This window comes from Halichoerus grypus, chromosome 4 (assembly GCF_964656455.1).
Source record: "Halichoerus grypus chromosome 4, mHalGry1.hap1.1, whole genome shotgun sequence".
In the NCBI taxonomy this organism is placed as follows: domain Eukaryota; kingdom Metazoa; phylum Chordata; class Mammalia; order Carnivora; family Phocidae; genus Halichoerus; species Halichoerus grypus.
In genome coordinates this window covers 122042467-122069845 of record NC_135715.1, presented here as the reverse complement: position 1 = coordinate 122069845, position 27379 = coordinate 122042467, and the positions used below count along the sequence as shown (strand labels likewise).

At 39.6% G+C, this 27379-nt stretch overlaps 1 protein-coding gene across 2 annotated transcripts in view; it reads left to right on the top strand.

The window, feature by feature from the left end:
* ACVR1 (activin A receptor type 1) overlaps window positions 1–24390 on the top strand; it is a 123016-nt gene extending 98626 nt beyond the window's left edge. For both annotated transcript variants that reach the window (XM_036077717.2, XM_078070836.1), the window contains exons 9-11: window positions 3722–3919; window positions 22256–22386; window positions 23170–24390. In XM_036077717.2, coding sequence (XP_035933610.1) covers window positions 3722–3919; window positions 22256–22386; window positions 23170–23304 — 464 coding nt within the window. In that variant the 3' untranslated portion in view covers window positions 23305–24390. The remainder of the gene's footprint in view (window positions 1–3721; window positions 3920–22255; window positions 22387–23169) is intronic.
* The last annotated feature ends 2989 nt before the right edge of the window (window positions 24391–27379 follow it).

The window sequence follows — 27379 nt, the reverse complement described above, 5'->3', positions numbered from 1 at the left end:
GCTCAGTCGGTTAAGTGTCTGACTCTTGGTTTTGGCTCAGGTCATGATCACAGGGTCATGAGATTGAGCTCTGCACCAGGCTCCACGTGCAGTGTGGGGTCTGCTTGCGATTCTTTCTCCCTCTCCCGCTCACTCTCTCTCTCTCTCTCCCCCAAATAAATAAATAAATAAATCTTAAAAAAAAAAAAAAGAACCAACCTATGGAATGAGTTCATCTTAAAAATGGCTTCTAAAGTTGTTTTTCTGTAACCATGGCAAAATTATCAGTCAAGAAAGAGGAAAAAAATTCCTGAACCAATTCACAATTTGCCCTGCTGGGATATCTCATTCCTGTGGTGTTAGGGTAATGCTTAGTGTAGCTTTAATTGCATTATAAATAAGATTATTTTCATTTATAGTGACACTGTATATAAAACCATATTCAACTTGGGTACTGGCTGAATAATTACGCTAATGAGAACTGAATTGTAATATTGGTTATCCATTTCAGTGGACTACGGAGAGTTCTCACTCTATTTGATTAAAAAATGGTTTATATTATATTCATATCATTGTAGTTATTGTGAGGCTGATAAAGGTTTGGACAGTATTAACTCTTGTATATAAATGATAATATTTATTCTTTTTTTTTTTTTTTAAGATTTTATTTATTTATTTGACAGAGAGAGAGAGAGAGCACAAGTAGGCAGAGTGGCAGGCAGAGGGAGAGGGAGAAGCAGGCTTCCCGCAGAGCAGGGAGCCCGACGTGGGGCTCGATCCCAGGACCCCAGGATCATGACCCGAGCCGAAGGCAGCTGCTTAACCGACTGAGCCACCCAGGCACCCCTATTCTTATTTTTAAACACAAAGATGTGACATGTCAGGAAAATGTATTTCTTTTGAATTTCTTTAAAGTCTTTGCATTCATGCTGAGAATTATTTTACAGTGTTTTGCAAGTGTGAGAAGAAAAATATTTAGGATAGCATTGAAAGGGTATGGCTCTGAAGTTTTTTGTGGGCAGTTTTAGTTGTGGTGTAGAGGACTTTTGTGGCCATGCCCTGGCTTTTGGAGCAGGGTGATTTGGACTTGAATCCTGACTTTCCCAGTTATCACCCCATATATCTATGCAGATATTTTAATCTATCGATTTACCTGCCCAAAGTGCAGGACTGGCTTATACTCGACTGGGGGGCAAGGAGCACTTTAGTGTTTGACACTGTGCACTGTACTTCGGTATTGTTTCAGATGTTCATAACGTTGTGTCCAAGTATTATTCATGTCACTCAAAATCAATTATTATGTACCTCACATGGTTCTTAATAAAATTCAGAAATTATTATACTTGCTTGGCAAATAATAAGCTATTCAGATGGTTGCTGCTATTATAGTCCAGTGGTCTAGGGGAGATGGGAAATGTTGGCTTTGGTTGTGGGACTTGATAGGGAGTCAGAGTTGTTTTTCAGTAAGTCCAACTAATTAGTTATTCGTTTTTCTTTCTTTTGGCCTGTAGCCTTCCAATTAGATACATGGATTTGTACAAAAATCTGTGTTAAGGTGTTAACTATTCAGGGAGTAGTTCCTTGGTACAGAAGACCAGCTCCCATGAGATTATCATTTGTGTGTAATTTTTCACTTTATACCCACAAATTAAGGATCACTCATTAGAAATCGTGTTCTGTTATTGATACTGCAAAAATACCAGTATTCTATTTATTTTTCTAACTTTTTATTATAAAACATTCAAACATACAGAAAGGCTGAAAGAAGAGTAAGTATAATGATCATATGCACAACACCTAGATTCAACAATTGTTAAAGTTTTGCCATATTTGCTTTACATGTAGCTGTACATATGTCTTTACTCGTACACTTGAAAATAAGTTACAGACATCACAACACTTCATTCCTAAATACTTCAGTATATATCTCCTGCATAATCAGTTCATCGCACCTAAAGTTATTGATAATTCTTTAATATCATTTAATGTCCATTTTCAGATTTTTTTAGTTTTCTCAAACAAGAATGCAGCCAAGGTTTACACATTGCATTTGGTTGTTTTGTCTCTTTAGGTAGCATGATAATTACCTATTACTGGGTAACACATAGCCTCTAAAACTTAGCAGCTTAAAATAACACAGATTGTTATCTCCCATAGTCATCTGAGGGTCAGCAGTCTTGGGATGACTTAGCTGTCTGGTTCTGGCTCAGGATCTTGTAGGGCTTACACAGTCAAGCTGTCGATGAGAGCTGCAAGTGCCTGAAGGCTTCGTCAGGGCTGGAGGAACTCCCAGGATGGCTCTAGTCATGTGGCTGTTGGCAGGAGGCTTCGGTCCCTGGTCTGGGGGACCTCTCCACGGGGCTGCGTGAGTGAGCGTCCTCATGACACAAGAGAACTGAGAGCGGAGCGGAAGCCATGTGCCGTTTATGTCCTAATTTTGAAGATCTTCACTCACTTCTGCCGTGTTCTGTGTGACTGTCCAGCCCACGCTCAAGGCATGGGGAATTGAGCTTCGCCTCCTGAAGGGAGACGTTTCAAAGAACTTGCGGACATATTTTTAAACCACCACAGCTAGTATTGCCGTGATCTATTTAAACTGCACCTTTTCATGTTCTGTTATTTTTAACTCTTTGGTTCTGGAAATGGTAGAGAAGTGTATATGTTTTGGGAGATGTTCACCGTGGCTATAGAATCTTGGGGTTGATTAGAAGAATCAGGGAAAGAGGAACCAGTCTGGTGTAGTGAATGCAGTTGCTGATTTCTCTGCTAATTATTAAGGGTGTGCTACCAGGTGCCATCTCCCTGGCATGAGAAAGAGTCATCATCCCACACATTCAAAGCCATGGAGTGGGAGGAGAAGCATTCTCCACAGAAGGCTTGAGGGATCCCCAAGGGATCATTGGGTTGCAGAGGTTTACAGAGGCCTCTTGTTCCAATTTGGCACTTTTCATTATTTTGAGTGTTAAAGGAATCATTTTGAGTTGGTCAGCATATACATCAAAAAGTAATTTCATTCTCAAATGAATCATGCGTGTATCTGCTTAACCCTCCTGGTTGGCGAGGAATGCCAGGGCTCTCTAATTGAGGAATTCTGAAATGAGTCATGGTTTAAGAAAGTGCTTGAAAGCCATTTAGCGTGAGAGTTGTGCTTTGAATCGAGGTCTAGCTGAATGCTGTCTGCATGCATGACTATAGAGAAAGGCCTGTGGGTTTGGTCAGCGTCACTACGTCTCAGATGAGCAGCTCTTCCTAAAGGGATGGAGCAATGCCTATGGAAGCCCGCCCTTTAGGTAGTGATACATTACCTCAGGTTCTCTGCCTCACACCGTCGGAAATTTGTGCTTGCACACTACTGGGACCTGTGGTGGAACATGAGAGCTTTACTTCTAAGGCCCTTGGAGGCTCCCACTTAACCTGTGAGCCTATTTTCCTGTGGACTTGAAAATATTGGCCTCTTGGTGGTTTGGTGCATTGGTTTATTATTCATCCAGATCTTTTTGTTTCAGAGGTTCAGGTGTTAACCTCAGAACTTCTGACTGTTTCCGGTCTTCGTTCTTTTTTCTCTTGTCACAGAAGTCCTCTCTCCATAGTATTCCAGAGATTAATTACTCTGGGTATAGTGCAGCAGTGACCAGAAATACCACGAGAGGGCGCTTCTGATTGGGGTCAGTTTGAAAATGCTTCAGCAACCCTCTGTGAAAAGGAAGTAAACTGACCCACCCTGTTGTCTTCTTCCTTTCAGGCCTGGCAGTCATGCATTCCCAGAGTACTAATCAGCTGGATGTGGGGAACAACCCCCGTGTGGGCACCAAACGCTACATGGCCCCTGAAGTTCTAGATGAAACCATCCAGGTGGATTGTTTCGATTCTTACAAGAGAGTTGACATTTGGGCCTTTGGACTTGTCTTGTGGGAAGTGGCCAGGCGTATGGTGAGCAATGGTAAGTATTTGATCTAATGTAGCAATGTCCTTCCCGAGTCCTCTTGATTCTACTGTCTTTAAAAGGGCAAAGGAAATATTTAAGTCCACATTGTCCCATGAATCATACTTATTCCTTGAATCATACATCAAGCTATCAGCATCTATATTTGATTTATGGCTAGTAGGTGGAATGCAGTGGCATTATATTTTAGCTACACAAGAGGAAATGAGGGTTGAAAAGAAGAATATTTCGGGCTGAGACATCTGGTCCTGGCGCTGCCCCCCTGGTGCTTGAGTATAAGCCCCCAATAAACGCTGCCTAACTCTAAAAAAAATAAAAAATAAAAGAATATTTCTGGAAAAGACTAGTTATTCTTTGGCTCTTCTTTTGATTGGTCCATATTTCATTCCTTCCTTTCTCCATCTTCCTATTCTGCCTTTCTTCCCACCCTCTCTCCTCCTTTGTTCTTCTCACAAGTGGGATTTAGCATGAGAAGAATGCTCCAGTAAATCTGAGGGTGAATCCTGCTATTTTAGATATTTTTACTTCTGAAATTTGGGTTATTGAGAACAGGCTCAGGTTGTACACTCAGAATTCACCTCTTTGTAAGAAGTAAGGCTGTACCTTCTGAATTAGTGAAATTCAAATTCAGGAAGCCCTGAGTAGGAGGCTAATGCTGGTCCTCTTTCGAGTAAGTTTTATGAAATGGTCTTGTCTTCATAGTTACAGGAGCATATGTCGGTGATTTTTAACCTGTGACCCCTACAATAAACTCTTAACTTACTCTTGTCTTTCATGTATCCAGATTAGCCACAAATATATTGTTGAACTTTACTGGAAGTTCATTGTATTCTGAAAGCACTACGTGTGCTCTTTTAAATTGCATATGCCCCATCTCCCCACAAAGTGGATTTTATGGCTGACTCTCTTGAATCACCTAAATAAACTTCTGTCTTCTCAACTGGAAGTCTTCTTTCAGAGGACATGTCTGAAATTGTTCCAGAAAAACAGGAAAGTGCCATATATTTAGATTAATATTTATTTTCAAAGGATCCTTTCCCCTCCTAGAACTCCTTGGAATCCTGGATTTGAAGTATGAAAGAAATAATGTGTGAATTCTCAAGGATTGAGATTCTTGGGGCAATCGTAATTTTCCTGAACAACATAACCAGAAAAGAGGAAGTTCTTTGAGGAAAGTGGCATCAGGGTAATTTACCCTAGCTTTCATGTGCAGTAATTCTAATTGGCACGTCTTCATGGTAGCTGCTGCTTTTCCTTTTCTTTTTTTTTTTTTTTCTCTAACAGCACCGTGTGTCTGGCTTTGAGACCCTTAGCGGGTCTGTGAAAAGCAATGTTTCAGATTAAACATAAACATAACGTGCATTGCTACCTGACCGTTCTTTTAATTTTCTTTTTCTTTTCTTTCTTCTGATGGAGTCATGAACATTTTCTTGGTAATTGTTTCTCAATCACTGGGACCTTACCGACTGGCATTTTGTGCCATCAAGTGCCTTGAGAATTATCTGCAACAGAGAGATTGTTTTGCTGATTTATGAAGTTCTGAACTTTGCCTGGAATTGCACATCGACTTCATTTGCTCACCCCCTCCCCAATAATCCTTGAGCATCTTGGATCTGAAAATCTAATTTTAATTTGTTTATTTTAGCAAACAATTTAGAGAAGGATTGGCATCATACTAAACCATGCACTGGGGAACTTGCCCCCAGTGAAGAGAGTACTACTATCCCGGGGCCAGGATGGTAGCCAGCCAGCGGCGGCTGGGCTGGAGCAGCTCCCAGCAGGCCTGCATGATGAAAGCTGAGCTTGGCAGAAATGTGGGATTTGGGCTTTGTAAGAATTCATGTTGCAAACGCGTTCCCTGTATCACAGGCATAAACCCAAGTGGCTCTTAAAGATCACTTGTGCTTAATAGGCGTCCATTTGAAATTAGAGTCATCGGTTTAAAATTGAGCTCAGCAAATGGTAGTTTGCATCATCTGTTCCGTGTTTAATGTTCTTTTGCTGAAAAAATCATGAAGAGTAGAGGAAGAGAGACTATTTTGGTTGTTTGATTGATTGACTTCCTGTTATGTCATCATTTAGGTGGCTCTCTGGTTCCTAAAATTCTGTGGGTTGAACTTCTCTTCTGTGGTGTGGTTGGATTGTTAGTGGGAGGTAAGGGTATGTTGTGTCTCCTTTTAAATCAGTTACTGTCCCTTGGCAGTGACTAATTTGATATTTTCCCCTTCTCTTTTTAGTCCCCCCTCCTCCCATGACTGTTCACAGGCGTGCGCACGCGCACAGATGGAAATCACTTTATCTGGACTCAAAATAGGTTTGCACGTGGGATTGAGCACTTCTAGGTTTATTATTAATATTTTAGTTATTACTACACCAAAACGAAAATGAGTAGAAAGAAAAATAAGAGAAAATTTGCCCTTATGTTCTAACATCCATGTGTCTTTCCACTTCTTCTCTATGCACCCCGTATGTTTTTGACTTTGTTATCATCATAGTATAGATACAGTTCTGTATCATCTTTTTTGTTCGAGTATGTCTTTTTAACATTAGTCTGTTTTTATTTTAAGTGGTCATGTGATATTTTATGAGCCATTTTCATGTTTCAGACATCCCGTCTCCTCCATTTGGGGCCTATATTAGGTACCTTTGTTCATATAACTTTTTCATTTGGGGAATTAATTCTTAATCTGAAAACAAGTAGACCTAATAGGTCAAAGAGTATGGAGGTTTTTATGGCTTGACACATACTGCCAAATTGCTTTTCATAAGAGTTGTGCTAATTTACAATATCCCACTCACCCCAGGGTGTGATGTACCTATTTCACTTTCTTACCAGCTTTAGGAACTGTCATTAAAAGGATATATATTTTTGAAATTATTGCATATAAAATGTACCTCATTTAAATGTATGAATATCTTATCTTAGGAAGGTCATTATAATTATGAATCCTTTGAGTTTCTGAGTCCATGATAAAAATTGATGACCAGATAGTTCTCCTGGAGCAATATGATCCTCAAGTGAACCATGAGTATAAAAATATGTTGCATTTTGTATTTTCATTGGAATGTTACATTTATTTGCTGCTAATAATAAACTTCATGCTGTTTCTGTACAGGAAATGAGAATTAAGTCCATTTGCACATCTGAAAACTTCTCAGTAGTGTCTTTTGGAATTTACTTATTATGTTTAGTTTGACATTGAATTTGGAATTGGTAGGAAGGAAAATGGTTTTCTTACCTTTTCTGGGTGAATTTTGGGTGTCAGCTTAAGGCAGGGGTTTGCCTGGATCAATAGTTCTTAAACTGAGTGTGTGTCAGATTCATCTAGAAACAGAATGCTGGGCCCGCCGCCCCAGAGTTTCTGATTTAGGAGGTCTGGACAGAGAACCTCCCTTTCTAACAGGGCCGCAGGTGATCCCCACACGACCGTTGGGTCAGGGACCTTACTCTTGAGATCTCATGTTAAAATGGGGTCTGTCAGTCTTCCCAAGCTGGGAAGTAGACTGCCGCCAGGGTGTTGACAGTCTGGCCAAGCAGGATGCCTGTGATTTGTTTCTCATGCTTTAGATGACACCTGCTCTCTCTTGCAAGCTTAAGAGGGGTTCGTTCCTTCTTTAAGAGTCTTTGTCTAGGCCCTGGCCTTTCTTTCTAGATTTTTGCTACTTCTCTGACCGTATTCTTCTTTTCCTCCTTTGATAGTTCTGTGGATATATTTGTGTCTGGTTACCTGAGTTCAGTGTGGTGTGAGGACAGAACCTTACATGGGGATTGCATAGGTAAATAGATACATTATCACTGTGGACTTGTGCCATTTAGCTTTGGTCTGATAGAAGACCTTGAGTCACCCCTTCCAAGCATCCCCCAGTAGTACGTTCCTTCTCGGGAGCCTCAGCTTGCAGTGTTATACCTTACTTGGATCTCTGTATGCAGGAACTCGATAGGTGTGTTGTTCTAATACTGTGGTCATCTGCTCAAGGATTTAAAAACCAAGTAAGATAATCTTCATCCTCCATCCTCCAGCACATCTTTCACCATAGCATCATCTGAGCAGCATGAGCCTCTGTTCGCCTCCATGCAGCTCATAGTCTACTGTATATTTCATTGCAATTTCATGTCATATAACTTTGTCATTTATGTGACAGGTACACTTCACGATCATCCATACACTAGAAATTTTGGAAAGGCAGTGTGTCTGGATTGTACAGGCAAGCACATTGAGATGATAGGATAGATCCTGTTCCTTCATTATGTTTGGTTGCTAAGTACCTTGTTGTGCCATGTTTCTCTCTTTCCTTGCTAGGGCTTTCCTCAGGCCCCGAGCACTGCACGGGGAAGCCGCGGTGAAGGGTACCCTCTGTGCAGCTGTGTGTTGCTCCTCTCTGGCCCTTCTGAGGTGGTACTGTGTAAGCCTTAACATTTCAGGCTCTGCAATCATACTGTCTGCCTCCATCACGTACATCAGTTTCATTGCCCAAAAATTATTGCTCGTAATACTATTTGCTTTAACAAGTTCTGATGATGAACTGAGCTAATGTGGGTAAAGCACCTCGTGTGTGTCTGGCCTGTAGTCCATGTTCAGTAACCTAGCCATGGGTATTTGCTGTTCACTGGAAATGAGTGATGGAGGCCATGCGTGTGATTCTCTGGTGGCCTTCCTTCACCTCTCCTTATGCCAATCCTTCACTCAGACATTACATTCACTCCCCTCTTCACTTGCCATAGAGGACTGCATGGACACACTCTTGTTTCACTGTTACTGGCTTTGTTTATTTTGTGATGGATTCCAGTGTTGAAATGTATCTCAGAAAAATCCTTGCTGGCCAGGCTGCATCCTTTATGGGGTGAGGACTAGGAAATATTTGTTAGAATAGGTTTTCCAAAGCATGTGTGTCAAACATGAACTTATTCTCAGTAATCCCGGGCTTGCCAGGGAACTGCACGTGCTTCTGTTCCTAAGCACAATGGGCTTGTGTCTGGAAACCATGACAACTTTTATTTTCTTTAGCAACTTAATATCCACCATGTTTCACGATTTTATTTCATTAGTGTATATTAAGGTTTGAACAAAGAGAAGAATCATCTTATTAGGGAATTTTTTTTTTCATATTCATTCGAGTAATTTCTTTCAGGTGTTTTGTTTTGTTTTGTTGAGCCTTTCGTTGAGTGGCTGGGGACAGGAATAAGGAGGTGGAGGGGAAAAGATGGATATTTTCCCACTGATTCCCAGAATTTCATGTCCCTGATTTAGAGCTCCAGACCAGAGGAGGGCAGTCAACTGACCTCATGACAAAATAACCTGAACCTGGCAGAGCTTTATTGGATTCCGTTCAGGTATCAGGGTCTTAAACCTTGTAACAGCCCAGCATTCAGTGAAACATTCTTCCTCTCCTATGAGACCCCTGAAGCTGCCAACTGTTTGGGACTCTTGTGGAACCTCTCTCTCTCTCTAGGTGTTGGCACTGTGCCCAGTCTGAGACATCTTGTTCATAGCTCAACTCAGAGCATGGCTGTGTACCTCTCCTAGGCTTTTTGTCCTCTCCTCTGACAACTGTGATATTAATATATACTTTTAGGAGGGCCCGACTACACAGTGATCTGTAAACCATTTGCTATGTTACATTGATGAGAATCTCGATAATAGAAATTACTTGTATAATTTTAACACAGATCTCTGAGAACAGAGTTGGTCTTGGCTTGAGTGATGTGCATGGTTCCATATGCCCATGGATTGCTGTAGGGGTAGAGGGATGAGGACATGCCACACATGTTCTCTACCTAGCAGGGAACAGACAGAGCTGTTCTTCCAACTCCCTTCCTACTGCAGAAAGGACTACTTGCCATGGGGTAAGGCAGGGCTTCTCTACGAGTATGCGGTGTTAGATTACAGAAATGCCTTGAGATTCTCTTAAACCTCCAGCAGTGAGACAGGACCCAGGGGGCCAGACCCTCCTGCATTGAACAGCCTCATCCATTTAGCTATTAGTGATATTTGATGTGGGCCACGGCACAAAAAAATGTTTGAAGTCTTCCTGTTAGGACTGTTAGTGAAATAACACAAATATTGGAAAGACCTTTTTGAATCTTGGAGAACAGAGTTCACAGGCATTCTTTCTGGTGAGACTAACTTCATTTATACACATATTACCTTTGTGATTTTTTCCATATCCAAACAGTACATGTACTGTTACTAATCTTTTTCTTTAACTTGGCTTTTTTCAAACTTAGTTTTTTCAAGGCCTAGTTGACATACGATGTTACACTAGTTTCAGGTGTACAACATAGTGATTCAACGAGTCTATACATGATGCTGTGCTCACACAACTGCAGCGACTGTCACCACACAACACTATTACACCACCGCCGACTGTATTCCCTATGCCGTGCCTTTCATTCCTGTGACTGACTAATCCCATGACTGGAAGCTTGTACCTCTCCTTTATCCATTTTACCCATCTCCCCACCTCCTCCCTCTGGTAACCATCAGTTTGTTGTTTGTATTTATGGGTCCATTTCTGCTTTTTGCTTGTTCATTTGTTTTGTTTTTTAGATTCAATAGTAAGTAAATTCATATGGTATTTGGCTTTTTGTCTCTGACTTATTTCACTTAGGATGATACCCTCTAGGTCCATCCATGTTATTGCAAATGGTGAAATCTCATTCTTTTTTATGGCTGAGTAATATTCCATTGTGTATGTATGTATGTATGTATGTATGTGCGTTAATGTGTGTACACACACATTATCTTTATCCATTCATCTATCGATGGGCATGTGGATTGCTTCTATATCTTGACTATTGTAAATAATGCTGCAATAATTATAGGTGTGCCTATATCTTTTTGTATTAGTATTTTCATTGTCTTTCAGGTAAATACCCAGTAGTGGAATTACTGTATTGGATGGTATTTCTCTTTTAAATTTTTTGAGGACCACCCATACTGTTTTCCACAGTGGTTGTACCAGTTTATATTCCTGCACGAGGGTTTTTCTCTACATCCTCATCAGCACTGGTTATTTCTTGTCTTTTTTATATTAGCCGTTCTGACAGGTGTCAGGGGATACCTTGTTGTGGTTTTGATTTGCATTTCCCTGATGATGAGTGATGTTGAGCATCTTGTCATGTGTCTGTTGGCCATTTGTTTATCTTTTTTGGAAAAATGTCTATTCATGTCTTCTGCCCATTTTTAGTCAGATTATTTTTTGCTGTTGTCTAAGTCCTATATATTTTGGATATTAACCCCTTATTGGATATATCATTTGCAGATATCTTCCCCCTTTCACTGGGTTCCCTTTTCATTTTGTTGATGGTTTCCTTCACTCTGCAAAGCTTTTTATTTTGGAATAGTCCCAACGGTTCATTTTTCCTTTTTGTTGCCTGATGACATATCTAGAAAAATGTTGTTATGGCTGATGTCCAGGAGATTACTGCCGATGTTACCTTCTAGGAGCTCTATGGTTTTGGGTCTCACATTAGATCTTGAATCCATTTTGAGTTAATTTGTCTATGGTATGAGAAAGTGGTCCAGTTTTCCCAGCACCATTTATTTTATTTTTATTTAAAGATTTATTTATTTATTTGATAGAGACATAGCGAGAGCAGGAACACAAGCAGGGGGCGTGAGAGAGGGAGAAGCAGGCTTCCCACAGAGCAGGGAGCCCGATGTGGGACTCGATCCCAGGACCCTGGGATCATGACCTGAGCCGAAGGCAGACGCTTAACGACCGAGCCACCCAGGTGCCCCCCCCAGCACCATTTATTGAAGAGAATGTCTTTTCCCCATGGTATATTCTTGCCTCCTCTGTCATTGATTAATTAACCATATAAGTGTGTGTTTTCTTTCTGGCTCTCTGTTCTGTTTCATTTATCTATGTGTCTGCTCTTATGCCAGTATCATACTGTTTTGATTATTACAGCTTTTTTTCCCCAAAGATTTTATTCATTTATTTGAGAAAGAGAGCTCACAAGCAGAGGGAGAGAGAGAAGCAGACTCCCCGCTGAGCAGGGAGCCCAATGCGGGGCTTGATCCCAGGACCCTGGGATCATGACCTGAGCTGAAGGCAGACGCTTAACCGACTGAGCCACCCAGGCACCCCGATGATTACAGCTTTGTAGTATGTCTTGAAATCTGGGATTGTGATACCTCCAGCTTTTTCTTTCTCAAGATTGCTTTGGCTCTTCAGAGTCTTTTGTGGTTCCACACAAATTTTAGGATTATTTGTTCTAGTTCTGTGAAAAATGCCACTGTTATTTTGATGAGGATTGTATGGAATCTGTAGATCACTTTGGGTAATGTGGACGTTTCCACAGAATTAATTCTTCCAATCTATGGTATAGCTTTCCATTTGTTTGTGTCGTCTTCAATTCCTTTCATCCGTGTTTTATAGTTTTCAGAGGACAAGTCTTTCACCTCCTTGGGTAAGTTTATCCCTAGGTATTTTATTCATTTTGATGCGATTGTAAGTGGGATTGTTTTCTTAATTTCTCTCATTATTAGTGCATAGAAATGCAACAGATTTCTGTGTATTAATTCTGTATCCTGCAACTGTACTGAATTCCTTTATTCTAATAGTTTTTTGGTGGAGCCTAGGGCTTTCCATGTATAGTGGTAGGTCATCTAAAAATAGTGACAGTTTTACTACTTTCTTACCAATTTGGATGCCTTTTGTTTCTTTTCTCGTGTTTTTGTCTGATTGCTGTGGCTAGAACCTTCAGTGCTATGCCGAGTAGAAGTGGTGAGAGTGCACAGCCTGGTCTTATTTCAGATCTTAGAGGAAGAGCTCTCAGCATTTCCCCATTGAGTCTGACATTGGCTGTGAAGATGAAACGGTTTTGTCCATGAACCACTTCAAATTTTCTCACATGCCACTCTGGAAGGAAACGCTGTATTATCTTACAGTTCTCTCAGAAGGCAAACATAAACCATTCTAATTCTTACTAAAATGGCTTTAGTTGTAAAGTTCTAGTCTCTGGAAGATTTCAGAATTTCTATAGGAGTTAACTGGTAGCAGTAGCTCTCAGTGTGGATGTAGGTGTGAGGGACTACGTTCTCCTCACCTGTTAGTTATGGGTACCATGGGTATCATGGTGACTGCCCACGTTGGAGGACAGCAGAGAGAGACAGTGAAGTGAGCAGCTTGTGCATGAGATTAATGCAGAGAGGAGCGTATTTCATTATGGCACTGTTGGCTTGTTGGGAAGAATTCTAGAATATAAACAGGGCATTGGATGCTAGTTTAGCTTTGCTGTTAATTACCTGTGACCTTGGACAAAGTAAGTTTTCCTGTGTGGTCCTCAGTTTTTTTCTTGTGAAGGAAAAAAGGGCTGTGATGTAATCGGCATGATTCTAAGATCCCATCATGTCTCTTCACCTTACCTTCAGATTATTCAGGGTATAGCCAGGTCCATAATTCCTTATCTGTGATTGAGAAATTCCCAAACTTTAGAATCCAAACCTTCCATAACTTATTTGGCAGAACACCTGAACTCATTTAGCAGTCAGACTTGACCTGAATTGACATGAGTCTATTTATAGCTTTTATTTATCCCATTTAGTGGCACTATTGATATATTTACAGAAATGTGTTTGGTTGTGGGGTATCCCTCAGACTCTGCTAGGGTGTCACATAAATAGGGTGTGTGCCTCTTATTACCTTTGTAAAGTATAAAAAAACCTCCAAATTCCTCAAACACATCTAACCTCAAGGGTTTGGAATAAAGGATTGTGGACATATAATCAACATTCACTCAAGTAATATGTATGCATATACTAGGTATTCCTTTAGGCTCTGGGAAGCAGTTGAGCAAAGAAATTATAATTTATATCTTTAACATTTAACAGATTAAGTGACTATGGTTGAGGTCTACGGGGAGGTGACAGAATATAGGGAGGACACTGAACTTTGTCCAGGGGCCTGGAATTGTGGTAGCGAGGTGGGAGGATCTTCTCAGAAGATAGAAAGCATGAACTGAGTCTTAAGTGAGATGAAAGGAGCTAGTCAGGTGGACTAGCCTGGGCGGACGTGTAGGTGGGAATGGGAAATACAGTCTGATGATGACGACAATTGGTATCCTGGGCAAAAGGAAGCACTGTGGGGAATTATACAGGTGTCCTACAGCTAGAACCTCAAGCCACGCTAGTATGGCTGATGCCCAGGTATGTGGAGCAGTGTGCTGGGGGAATGAGCCTGAGCCCATGGAGACATAATGAGCTTTTCCCTCGGTTTTTCCCCTAAAGATTTTTTGCAGGGGGCAGTGGGATATGGTGGATGGCTAGCAGGGGCGTATTTGAAGCAGACATTCCTGTCGGTCCCAGATACAGCGGTCAAAGAGGGGAGAAGATGGTACCCCGGTCTAAGGCTTTGGTGGGGGAGGATTGCAAAGAAGACTTTCTTTCCAGAGAGTGGTCTAAGATGCAACTCTGGCATTTCATGTTTTTGGAGCAGTCTCTAGGGCTCTCTCTTTTTGATCTGTGCTTCAGCTTTGTGATGTGTACTTAAAGGTGTTGGAACTAAGGCCTGGCAATTAAGGGGTTTACTCAGGACCATGCAGCAAATTCAGGGGAGGGATATTGGTTGGTAAAGATATATTTGCACCAGAGAATAGAAAAGTTCCAAACAGACATATGCCCAGGAAAAAAATTATTGTAGAAATCAGATACATATGCCAAGAGTTGTGGGGGAGTAGGTTATGAATAATTTCTGATTCCTTTCTTGTGGCCTTTTGAGTCACGCCAGCCACCTTCCATGGAAAAGCAGGGCCTGGCTCACTCGGTCCTTCCCTAACTACTGTGTAAGGGCTCTGCTTCCCGCATCCTTTGCTGTGTGCACCCCTCATCTGGCACTCCAAGTACTTTGCATTTTTAGTCACTTTTCCTGCTGGCTCATAATTTGGCAGTTGTTCATTGAGTGCTGCCTTCAAAGGACATAAGAGTTCACTTTTTTGCCTGGCTCCCCCGATTTCTGGAAGAAATGAGGAACAGTTAGAAGTAACTTCTTACCCTGACAACGCACCATGTTAGTCATCCTTGACCTCTCGCTCTCCCTGCCCTCATGTGCACCTGATTTCAGCCACAGGGAATTCTCATCCCTTTTTGCAACAAGGGAGGGTCATTTGTAACTCCTTGTCTTTGTCCTCATCCCCACCACCCTGCAAATGTGCCCTCTTGGTGGTGTTTCTCATCCGCATCCTCTTCTCTGCCTTGCAGGCTCCATATCTTTCTATGTCTGCCCAAGCCCTAGCTCCTGGAAAGCTTACGACACCCAGTTTTGTCTGGTACTTAAACCACACAGCTGGTTTTTTCTCTAAGACTTGCTGAGTATCATATCCCTGCACCTTCTCCCTGCTTTTACCTCTAATGCCTAGTTTGTAATTTTTAATATTTCCCTTTCCTCTTATTCTGGGCCTTATTACCAGCACTGCATCTTTTTAAATTTTTGTGTCCCCAGTGTGAAGCACAACCTCTGACTCAATAGCCATTCTGATCCCTTAAACTGGGTGTGCCAATTTAGCAACTAGCACATCAAAATATATTTTGAAAGGCAAAGATAGATAGTAGTGGGGTAAAAAACATTTTTGAGTTTTTTTTTAACAAGATTTCCATTATCTAAAGAAAGAAGGGCTTGTCCTCATCTTCCACAGATTTTGAGTTCCTTGACAAACGAGCATGCCTTACACTTTTATCATCCTTAATGTTTAATATGGTTCTCCACACCTAGTAAGTACGTAATGTACTTTATATTGATTGAAATAAAATAATTACTTTCTTTGGCCAGAGGGAGTTCCACGTGACTGCTAGAGTTTAATCCCAGATTTATGTGGCACTGGTCATGCTTCTCCAGAGTAAGATGAAGACAATCAGTGACTTGACCAGTAGTTGAAAAAAGAGAGGTGTGACTAAATCCCAGGCATAATCAATTAAATGGTCTTTCTTTTTAAATTTGATTCCTTTTGTCAAAACATGGGGCGGATAATGAGATTAAAGTATGGGAAATATAAACACGAAGGAAAATTTCAGCTTTGTATAGTGAAATCTGTTGTTGGGGATCACTAGATCCTGTGTTTAAAAAAATCCACCGTGCCCTTTTCTTTTGTGTTTATAGAGAAAGCCCACTTAGCCCTTCCCAAGCTAGCCAGGCAGATAATCCCAAATTGCTGGTTAAGTGAGTGTGAACAGGTAATGCTATTATACTAAATTAAAAAAAAAATAAAGTAGGCTACTAAATGTATTCCCTTTTGGGGGGAATTAAGACACAGTGAAGGGCACATCTCTGTTTCCTATAAATTCATGTGGCCCTTAAAAAAGGTATAAATGACCTTATACGTCCATGTCTAGTTGTATTTTGTGGGGTATGTCTTAGTACTAGAAGGAAATCTATTTGTTTAACATGGGCTCCTCACGAGAGGAGATAAGGCCCTTGAGATGAGGTGTCACAAATCTTCTGAAAGTAGTGGTTTATGTTTTGCCAGGAAAGTTTTAATCCATTGACTAATATACTTTATGATTACAGTTATGCAATGTGGATAAGTTATTTAGACTTAAACAGTCTCAACTAGAAATTTACTTTTATATTGCTGAAAACATGGAATGTAGTATCAATTAACTTAGTCAAATCAATGAAGTTAAAGAAATTGCATAGATCTTCTTAAACACATTCCTTATCATGGCTAATCTTTTGCATAAATGATGTGTATTTATATGGGATTTGTGAAATGGATTCTTGCAGTTAAGTAACTTAATTTCTTTGATCAATGACAAAGGAGATTGAAGCTTTTCAGGTGACCTGTAGGAATTAGAAGGCTGTGAGAGAAGTTATAATTCAATTTTTCTTTCTTTTTCCCAAGCAACCTGTTAGGTATTTAGGAATAGAAGAAAGTTACATGGAGTAAGGAAGAGGGCAGTAAACCAAGTAGTCCCCTGGCCTCACTGTTGAAGCCTTTGATGGTAGAAGAAAAATGGATTTCTTAGTTTCTTCTCTTTAAGGGGAAGAATCAATTTTCTAATTCTAAGTGATGAAGTTAAAAATTTCTCTATTTGTAAAATTACATCAATTTCTTTCACAAAGGAGAGTAATTTTTCTAGGGAAAAAGTTTCTAAGGCATTGGAAGCCATGCTAAGCTGAAATTAATCTCTTTCATATTTGCTTGGGGTAAGGAGAGAGTTCATGCTTTTCAGCCATTTTTCTGTCTTCCCAAATGACTGTCTTTCTATGCATTTTATCTTGTGCCTTCAATCTGAGAGTAAATAATAGAGCCATCAAGCGGGCAACTGTGTCTGGCAGTCTGAGGTTGCTCATTGCCCATAGAAAGAAGAAATGAATATTTCATATTATTTGCATTCTACCAGTGGGAGGGATTATTTCTCTGTTCTGTTTTTACTTCTCTTGTTTCACTTCCGATTTTATTTATTTGGGCCCTCTCTTTTTCTTGATGAGTCTGGCTAAAGGGTTATTACTTCTCTTGATATTTCAAAGAACCAGCTCTTGGTTTCATTATCTTTTCTGTTTTTCTTTTCTTTTCTCTCTGTTTTTAATTTTCTGTTTCTGTCTTGATTGTCGCTGTTTCCTTCCTTCTACTAACTTTGGTTTTATTCTTTATCTAGTTCTTTTAGGTCTTTGGTTAGATTGAGATTTTTCTTGTTTCTTGAGGTAGCCCTGTATTGCCATAAACTTCCCTCTAGAACGGCTTTTGCTGTATCCCAGTGATTTGGGATCATGGTGTTTTCATTTTCATTTGTCTCCCTGTGTTTTTGTATTTCCTCTTTGATGTCTTTGTTGGTCTGTTCATTCTTCAGTAGTATGCTGTTCAGCCTCCACGTGTTTTTGTTTTTTTCCCGGTTTTTAGTTTTATACTGTTGTGTTCTCAAAAGATGCTTGGTAGGATTTCTGTATACTTACATTTATTGAGATTTGTGGGCTGACATTTGATCTATCCTGGAGAATATTCCATGTGCACTTGAAAAGTATATTCTGTTGTGTTTGGATGGAATAGTCTCTATATGTATCTGTTAAATGCCTCTGGTCTAATGTGTCATTCAAAGCCACTCTTTCCTTGATTTTTGCCTGGGTGATCTATCCATTGATGTAAATGGGATGTTAAATCCTGTACTGTTAGTGTAGTACTGTCAATTTCTCCCTTCTGTTAATTAGTTAATATTTGCTTTATGTATTTAGATGCTCCAATGTTGGGTGTATAGATATTTATGATTGTTATATGCTCTTGTTGGATTGAACCCTCTATCATTATGTAATGTTCTTTGTTGTGACAGTCTTTGTTTTAATCCATTTAGTCTGATAGAAGTATTGCTTCCCCAGCTTTTTTTCCTTTCTTTTTGGCTTCCATTTATATGGACTGTCTCTTTAAATCCCTTCACTTTCAGTCTGTCTGTGTCTTTGGGTCAGAAGTGAGTCTCTTGGGATACCTCGGTGGCTCAGTCAGTTAAGCGTCTGCCTAAGCTCAGGTCATAGGATCGAGTCCCACATCAGGCTCCTTGCTCAGAGGCGAGTCTGCTTCTCTTTCTCCCTGCCTCTCTCCCTGCTTGTACTCTGTCAAATAAAATCTTTAAAAGGAAGTGAGTCTCTTGTAGGCAGCATATAGATGGGACTTACTGTTTTGATTTATTCAGTCACCCTATGTTGTTTGACTGGAGCATTTAGACCATTTACATTTAAAGTGATTGCTGATAGGTGTGTACTTCCCTTGTCATTTTTATTGTTATGTTAATCACCATACATTACATCATTAGTTTTTGATGTAGTGTTCCATGATTCATTGCGTATAACACCCAGTGCTCCATGCAGAATGTGCCCTCTTTAATACCCATCACCAGGCTAACCCATCCCCCCACCCCCCTCCCCTCTAGAACCCTCAGTTTGTTTCTCAGAGTCCATAGTCTCTCATGGTTCTTCTCCCCCTCTGATTTCCCCCCCTTCATTCTTCCCCTCCTGCTATCTTCTTTTTCTTTCTTTTTTTTTTTTTTTAACATATAATGTATTTGTTTCAGAGGTACAGGTCTGATTCAACAGTCTTACACAATTCCCTTGTCATTTTATTCATTGCTTTCTGGTTGTTTTGTAGTTCTTCTCTGTTCCTCTTTTTCTCTTGCTCTTTCCTTGTGATTGATGACTTTTAGTGTTCTACTTGGCTTCCTTTTTTTTTTTAAGATTTATTTATTTGACAGAGAGAGATAGCGAGAGAAGGAACACAAGCAGGGGGAGTGGGAGAGGGAGAAGCAGGCTTCCCGCAGTGCAGGGAACCCGATGTGGGGCTCGATCCCAGGACCCCGGGATCATGACCCGAGCCGAAGGCAGACGCCCAATGACTGAGCCACCCAGGCGCCCCCTTGGCTTCCTTTTTATTTCATATGTGTCTGTTACAGGTTTTTGGTTTGCGGTTACCATGAGGTTCATCTACAGCCTCCTAAGTATACAGCAGTCTATATTAAGTTGATGGTCACTTAAGTTCAAACATATTCTAAAAGAACTTCGTAAAGAGTAAAACTCTCCTCCTCCACATTTTCTGTGTAGGTTGTCATATTTTACATCTTTATTTTGTGAGCCCCTATCACCCATCTTTTAGATATAATTGATTTTACTATTTTTGTCTATTTATCTTCATACTAGCTTTATAAGTGATTATTCTACTACCTTTACTGTGTGCTTGCTTTTCCTCATGATTTTTTTTTCCTTTCATAATTTTCTTGCTTGTAATTATGGCTTTTTTTTTTTTTTTTCCATTAAAGAAGACCCTTTAACATTTTTTGGAAGGTCAGTAGAGTGTCAATGAACTCTTTTAACTTCCCTTTGTCTGGGGAATGATTTATTTCTCCTTCAATTCTGAATGACAACCTTGCTGGGTAGAGCATTCTTGCTTGTAGAATTTTTTTGGTTCAGCACTTTGAATATATCATGTCACATCTTTTTGCCCTGCAAAATTTCCATTAAAAAATCATTTGATAGCTTTTCCCTTGTATGTTATTTTCTCTTATTGCTTATTAAATTCTGTCTATATGCTTAAAGATTGACATTGTTATCATGACATGGCTTGGTGTGTTCTCTTTTGGGCTCATCGTGTTATGGGCTTTCTTTTTCTCTTCCTGAATGTCTTTTTTCTCTGCAAATTATGGAAGTTTTCACCTATTACTTCTTCATATAAGTTTTCTGTCCTTTTCTTTTTCTCTTCTTTTTTTTAGGAATCCCTATAATGCAAATGTTGTTATGGTTGTTGATGTTGCTGAGTTCTTTCAACCTATTCTTATCTTTTTATTATTCTTTTTTCATTATGCTGTTCAGCTTGGTTGTTTTATCAACCTGTCTTCTAGGTCACTGTTTTTTTTTTTTTCTGAATCCTCTAATATGCTGGGGTTTTTTTTTCTCTACTGTATTCTTTCAGTTACTATATTTATTACCGCTTACCACTTCTTTTGCATATGTTTTGAGTTATCTATTCTTTTCTCAAGTCTAGCATATGTCTTTATGACCATTACTTTGAATTCTTACCAGTTATATTTATCTCCTTTTCATTTCGCTCTTTTGCTCTGATATTTTCTTGGTCATTCATTTGGACATATTTCTTTGTTTCTTCACATGTCTAGCTCTTTGCTTTTGTCTCTAAGTATTTTAGAGATCAATTATACAGGAGAGTGTTAATTTCCATGATTTCTTTTAGTTTAACTGCTACTGTTGATTTCTGGTTTTATACCATGTGGTTAATGAAGATACCTGGTATGATTAACCTGTTTGTATTTGCTAACCCGTGCCATTTTGTTCATTGCTTTCTGGTTGTTTTTGTAGTTCTTCTCTTGCTGTCTTTCCTTGTGACTGATGACTTTCTTTAGTGTTAGACTTGGCTTTCTCTTTTTTTGTGTGTCTTATAGGTTTTTGTTTTGTGTTTACCATGAGATTTATACGTAACATCCTAAGTATACAGCAGTCTATATTAAGTCGAGGGTCATTTAAATTTGAACACATTCTAAGAGAACTTTATTTTTATTCTCATTTTAGACATTGTCATATTTTACATTTTTATTTTGTGAAGCCCTGTAACCTAGTTTTTAGATACAATTGATTTTACTACTTTTGTCTTTTAATCTTCATATTAACTCTACAAGTGATTGCTTTACTACCTTTACTGTGTTGGCTTTTAATTCATGAATTTTTTTTCTTTTCATAATTTTCTTCTTTTGGCCTTTTCCTTTTCCACTTAAAGAAGTCCTGTTAACATTTCTCATAAAATCTATTTAGTGATGATGAACTCCTTTAACTTTTGTTTATTTGGGGAACTCTTCACCCAGAAAGGTTATCATCCAGAATTTAAGGAGATATTTTCCTGGTTTTAGTTTTTTTTTTTTCCTTTCAGCATTTTGCGGGCCAGAATGAGTAACATGATATATTCAAAGTTTCTGCTGATTAATCAGCTGATAGCCTTTTGGGGTTTCCCTTGTATGTGACTATTTGCTTCTGTCCTTTATTCTTTGACGTTTTAATTATGTGTCATGGTGTAGACTTCCTTGGTTTCCATCTTATTCAGGACTTTTGGGTGCTTCTGGACCTAGAAGTCTGTTTTTTCCCCTAGGTTAGGAAAGTTTTCAGCTATTATTTCTTCAAGTAAGTTTTCTGCCCCCTTTCTGTTTTCCTTCTGGGATCCATATAATGCAGCTTTTTTTTGTTTTGTTTTGTTTTTTGCTTGATGTTGTCAAAGAGATCCCTTAGCTTATCCTAATTTAAAAATTTTTTTTTCTTTTTCCTGTTCAGCTTGATTGCTTTCCAATAGATCATTGATCCATTCTTCTGCATCCTCTAATCTACAGTTGATTCCCTCTAGTCTATATTTCATTCAGTTGTTTAGTGTCTTCAACTCTGATTGGTTGTTTTTTAATTTCTTTATTGAAATTCTTCCTGAGTTATCCACTGTCTTCTCCAGTCTGGTAGCATCCCTTTGAACTCTTCCTCAAGAGGTATAGATTTGGTATATCCATGAAGGAGAGACGTTCAGGGTCTGTCCTATGTCACCATCTTGTACCAGAATGTTGTCACTTTTTAATCACCAAAGGAATTTTGTCCTCAGTTACATTTTGGGTTATCACAGAACATTTTGTCAATAAATGTAATTACATGAGTAGTAGCCACATTTTCTTCTAACGTAATTCCTGCAGAGATTTGGAGGAAGAATAATTACTACCTTGTTCACCACTTATTTTGTAGCTTTCAGAATCACCTTGAAGTGAGGAAGATGTTCAGTTCTTCTATCACATTATAACCTGCGATAGCAATTAATAAAGTCCTGGGGGAAATCTCTGTTCTCTTGCTAATCGACACAATTCTTGTCCACGTGTGCAGGTATTGTGGAGGATTACAAGCCACCGTTTTACGATGTGGTTCCCAATGACCCAAGTTTTGAAGATATGAGAAAGGTGGTCTGTGTGGATCAACAGAGGCCAAACATACCCAATAGATGGTTCTCAGACCCGGTAAGAGTGCCAGTTTCTTAGTTTTAGAGGTATCTTCACCTTTTTTTTTTTTTTTTTTGTATCTTCACCTTTTTACTAGGTGAAACGCAAGAGCAAGCAAATAGCATAGTTCCTGCATGATCTGCCCTGTCTATTGCTTTCTAGCTAATGTAGAAGGGCCTTGGACATAGTTAAGTAGGTTCACAAAATGGTATCATTGAAAGAGCGAAATTCTCTGATCTTGCTAATAAATGACAATATTCACAAGAATTTCTACTACTGACTAGCTCTAGGAGTTAGGAGACTCATTACTCTGCCACTAGCCCTAGGACTGCAGTTTCGCAAGTCAAACAAGAGACCACCCTCTTTCCTTCTCTGCATATCTGAAATTCCAAACGGAAGCTGTTCTGCTGAAGATTTGTATTGCTTCTCTTTTGTAGCAGCAAGTCTGAAACACCAAGATATGACACCATCTGCACATTTCATTATTAACTCTGGGGTAGCATTATCTCTTTTAGCACCCATAAAACATCAGGGGGGGGCGAGCCCGTCCTAATGTAATTTACCTCATAAAGTCAGCTGGTAGCATTAGGAGTCCAAAGGCCAGAGTTCACGAAACTCAAGAGGAACTCCTTTATCAGTGGTTAAGGCCTTGATTATTTGATAAAGACGACGGCAGTAACAGCCCCATCCCTTCCCAGGACCTGCAGAGTTCTGCAAAATCTGTTGAGACAACATCTGCCAAGTTTCTGGGGCCACTGAAAAGCCACTTTTTCACTGTGGTATTTGTTCTTCTCTCCTCAGACATTAACCTCTCTGGCTAAGCTGATGAAAGAATGCTGGTATCAAAATCCATCCGCAAGACTCACAGCTCTGCGTATCAAAAAGACTTTGACCAAAATTGATAATTCCCTAGACAAATTGAAAACTGACTGTTGACATTTTCATGGTGTCAAGAAGGAAGATTTGACGTCGTCATTGTCCAGCTGGGACCTAAGGCTGGCCTGACGGGTTGTCAGAACAGAATCCATCTGTCTCCCTCGGCACATGGCTGCTTTGACAAGGCAGACAGTCTACCCAGCCATGCGTTGGGGAGACACCAAAACCACCCTAACCTCGCTCAATGACTGTGAACTGGGCATTTCACAAACTGTTCACACTGCAGAGACTCACGTTGGACAGACACTGTTGTCAAGGTAGGGGAACTGAAGGAACACAGAGAAATCCTAAAAGAGATCTGGGCATTAAGACAGCAGCTTTGCATATCTTTCACAGGTCTCCTAGACTCTCCCCATGGGAAACTCAAGGAGGTGGGGAATTTTTATCAGCAATATTGCCTGTGCTTCTCTTCTTTATTGCACTAGGAATTCTTTGCATTCCTTACTTGCACTGTTACTCTTAATTTTAAAGACCCAACGTGCCAAAACGTTGGCTGCGTACTCCACTGGTCTGTCTTCGGATAATAGGAATTCAATTTGGCAAAACAAAATGTAATGTCAGACTTTGCTGCATTTTACACATGTGCTGATGTTTACAATGATGCTGAAACATTAGGAATTGTTTATACACAACTTTGCAAATTATTTATTACTTGTGCATGAAGCAGTTTTTACAAAACTGCCTCATGCATCTGTTAAAGCTTATTTTTATGTGGTCTTATGATTTTATTACTGAAATGTTTTTAACACTATACTCTGAAATGGACATTTTCTTTTATTATCAGTTAAATTCACATTTTAAGTGCTTCACATTTGTATGTGTGTAGACTGTAACTTTTTCAGTTCATATGCAGAAATGTATTTAGCCATTACCCATGTGACACCACCGAATATATTACTGATTTAGAAGCAAAGATTTCAGTAGAATTTTAGTCCTGAACGCTGTGGGGAAAATGCATTTTCTTCGGAATTATCCATTATGTGCATTTAAACTCTGCCAGAAAAAAAATAACTATTTTGTTTTAATCTACTTTTTGTATTTAGTAGTTATTTGTATAAATTAAATAAAAGGTTTTCAAGTCAAAAAGTCAACTTTTTTTTTTTTTTTTTTTTACCATTTAAGAAAGATCTATGTTCTAGAATGCATTTTATTATGGGAACAATAGAAGCACAAAATGAATTTGTAAATCGAATTTGCTTTTCAAGTCTAGTAACAATCTTGAGGGTCTTATGAGGATGACGTCCAGCTTGAATGTGATAACAGAAAATTTGAATTTTGTTTCTTTTTTGGGTTGTGATTATTTTTTCTTGGTCCATGTCCCCAGCTGTGAAGTGAGGGTGATAGACTTGTGAGTATAAATAGGAGGGATGATGTCCAAGCACTTTTTTAGTATGAGGGCCTGTGTGAGTGGAAAGCAGTCTTAAACATCTCACCTTACTGCTTGGGGAGAGTCCACTGCTGGTTTTCTTCACTTCTTGTGTTCAACAGGATTGAAAAGGTAAGGTTTCAAATAGCCCAAATAAGAGAAGAGGGGTGAATTTTTGGGATGTTCACCAGAGGTAAGTTGATAACATCATTAAGATACATTTACTTAGAGGGTATATATTACCTTAAAAAAATAGTGGTAAAGGACACATACTCGTTTACCATCTTAATACCACTGGACTGTCCATTTATAAGTGGTTAAGTACATTCACACTGTTGTGCTGACTACTCGTATGAGTAGAATTCTACAGTGTTTGTGAGACTCACTTATTTCACTTAACCTAACGTCTTTAAGGTTCACCCTTGTTCTAGCATGTACCAGAATTTCCTTCTTTTCATGGCTGATGATATTCCAGTGTTACATATATACAGCATTTTGTTTATCTGTTCATCTGTTGATGGAGAATTGGGTTGCTGCCATCAACATGGGTGTATATCTGATTTCTTGCTTTCATCTCACTTGGCTATATACCCTAAAGTAGAATAGAATCACATTTAACTTTCATTGAAGTACTGCATATATATATACAGCTTGATGTATGTTTAAATTTTTTGTTGTTGTTTATAAATTTTTATAAATTGGTTCCTTTCATGGAAACAGCACCCAGATCAAGAGGCACAACGACTTCTCTAGAGTAAAGTCAGCATCATGGTGGCATGAATCCTTTTCCCTCTTACCTTTGGTTATTGATGCCCAATTAGTTGTAAATCAAACAAAAGTGCCTTTGCACATTACACCAGGACACCTAAGCAATTTCTATGCACCTATGCATCTGAAAGTGGGTAGATAAGACCTTGGAAGAGCCTGTGGACCCAAGGGAGTCAGTGAGCCTGCCTCACCTCCCCTTCTATGATTGGGGAAAAGGTGAACCTGGAGAGTACAAAACTGGGTAGACACGCACAGCAGACATATTTTTAGGGGTCTAAGCCAACCTGACTGAAGATCCCAGCATGTCATCCCAGTGGGATAGGGAGGAGTTTGGAGGCAGAGAGGGAGGAACTGCATGATATGTGCTGGATGTTTGGTTTATACAAGCACACCCTGAATGTCCCTGTTAATCACTATCTTGAGAATATACAGATCCCATCCTCCTTCTATATTCCCATCAAGCAGAAGATACAGAAGACGTGTTGTTTAGCATTCAAGGTAGGGGCTCTGGGAATGGCCAACCTGGAGCACCTCCTCTGTAACAGAATATCTGGGTGGCAGACCTTGATCTCCTTAGAACACTGGCCATGCCAGGAGAGGAATGGCTAGTTGTTAAACCATAAAAACTTGCTTCATGCAGATTCCAGCAGTGGATGCTTTGTCCAGTCAGCCTCTCCTGGACTCCCTGTAAGTTCCCCCCATGAACCTATGTCTCACTCACTATCTCCTGGTCATTTCTTTGCTCTTACAGGACCATCATCCATCCCTGGCTTAGAGTCTGCTGGGGTGCAGTTACACAGGAACCCACCGGGATGCCCCTCTCTGGGCAGTGTGGCAATATACTGGGTTCTTGTTGGCAGCAGTGGCTACCTCTCTGCTAGAGGAAATGGAAAGAGAAAGTGGTCGCCCACCTGCAGGGCTTGTGGCCGAAGTGATCCATTTCTATCCAGTAGGACCCTGAACTTCTGAGGAGGGATCTCCATGACTGAGATGAAAGAAAGAAAAGGAAAAGAGGTCAAGAAGAATACCAAAGCGTATTGAAGAAATGTTTCCTTCTGTCTGCTTCTGGATTTTGGCAGGAGGTCCACCTATGGACCTCGTGGAGCCCCACACTGGAGAATCCCCCTATTGGTCATGGGCACCCCTAAAGGCCCAGGTGCTAAGCCCACGCCTCCCCTGACCCTTCTGCCAGCTCTTTTTGTGTGTTGCTGAGAGCAGTCTCTAGCCACCCATAGGAGAAACTAAAAACTTGAGCTATAGCACCACCTCTGGGACACAAAAGAAGGGTTTCTAATTGTCAGCATCTTGAACTATAACAGCCAAAGTGAACAAATTCTTCACTAAAGAAAGGATAAGCACCTCTTTTGCATTTGAAGTACCAAACACAACAACAACAAAAATCAAGGAAATAGGGTATTACCAAAAAATGATTAATTCTTCAGCAACCAAACTCAAAGGCACAGAATATTGTGATCTGATAAAGAATTCATTACAGCCATTATGAAGAAATTCAACAAGCTACAAGAAAACTCAGGCAATTCAATGAACTCAGGAATAAATTTAATAAATCTTTACCAAAGAAATTTATTCTTTTTTTAAAAATTTCAAACAAATTCTGGAGCTGAAGAAGTCAATGAATGAGATGAAGACTGCATTAGAGAGCATAGGTAACAGGATAGACCAGATGAAAAAAAGAACAAGTGACTTGAAAGAGAACTAAGATTTTTTAAAAGTGAAGAAATCCCATAAGAGCTATCAGATTCAATCAGCATAATCAAATGGACTTAACAGATATTTTTTGAATGTTTCATCCTAAAACAGCAGAATACACATTCTTTTCAAGTGCACATGGAACACTCTTCAGAATAGATCATACAGTAGGTCACAAAAACAGGCCTCAACAAATAAAAAAAATTTTTGAAATCATACCATGCACCTTTT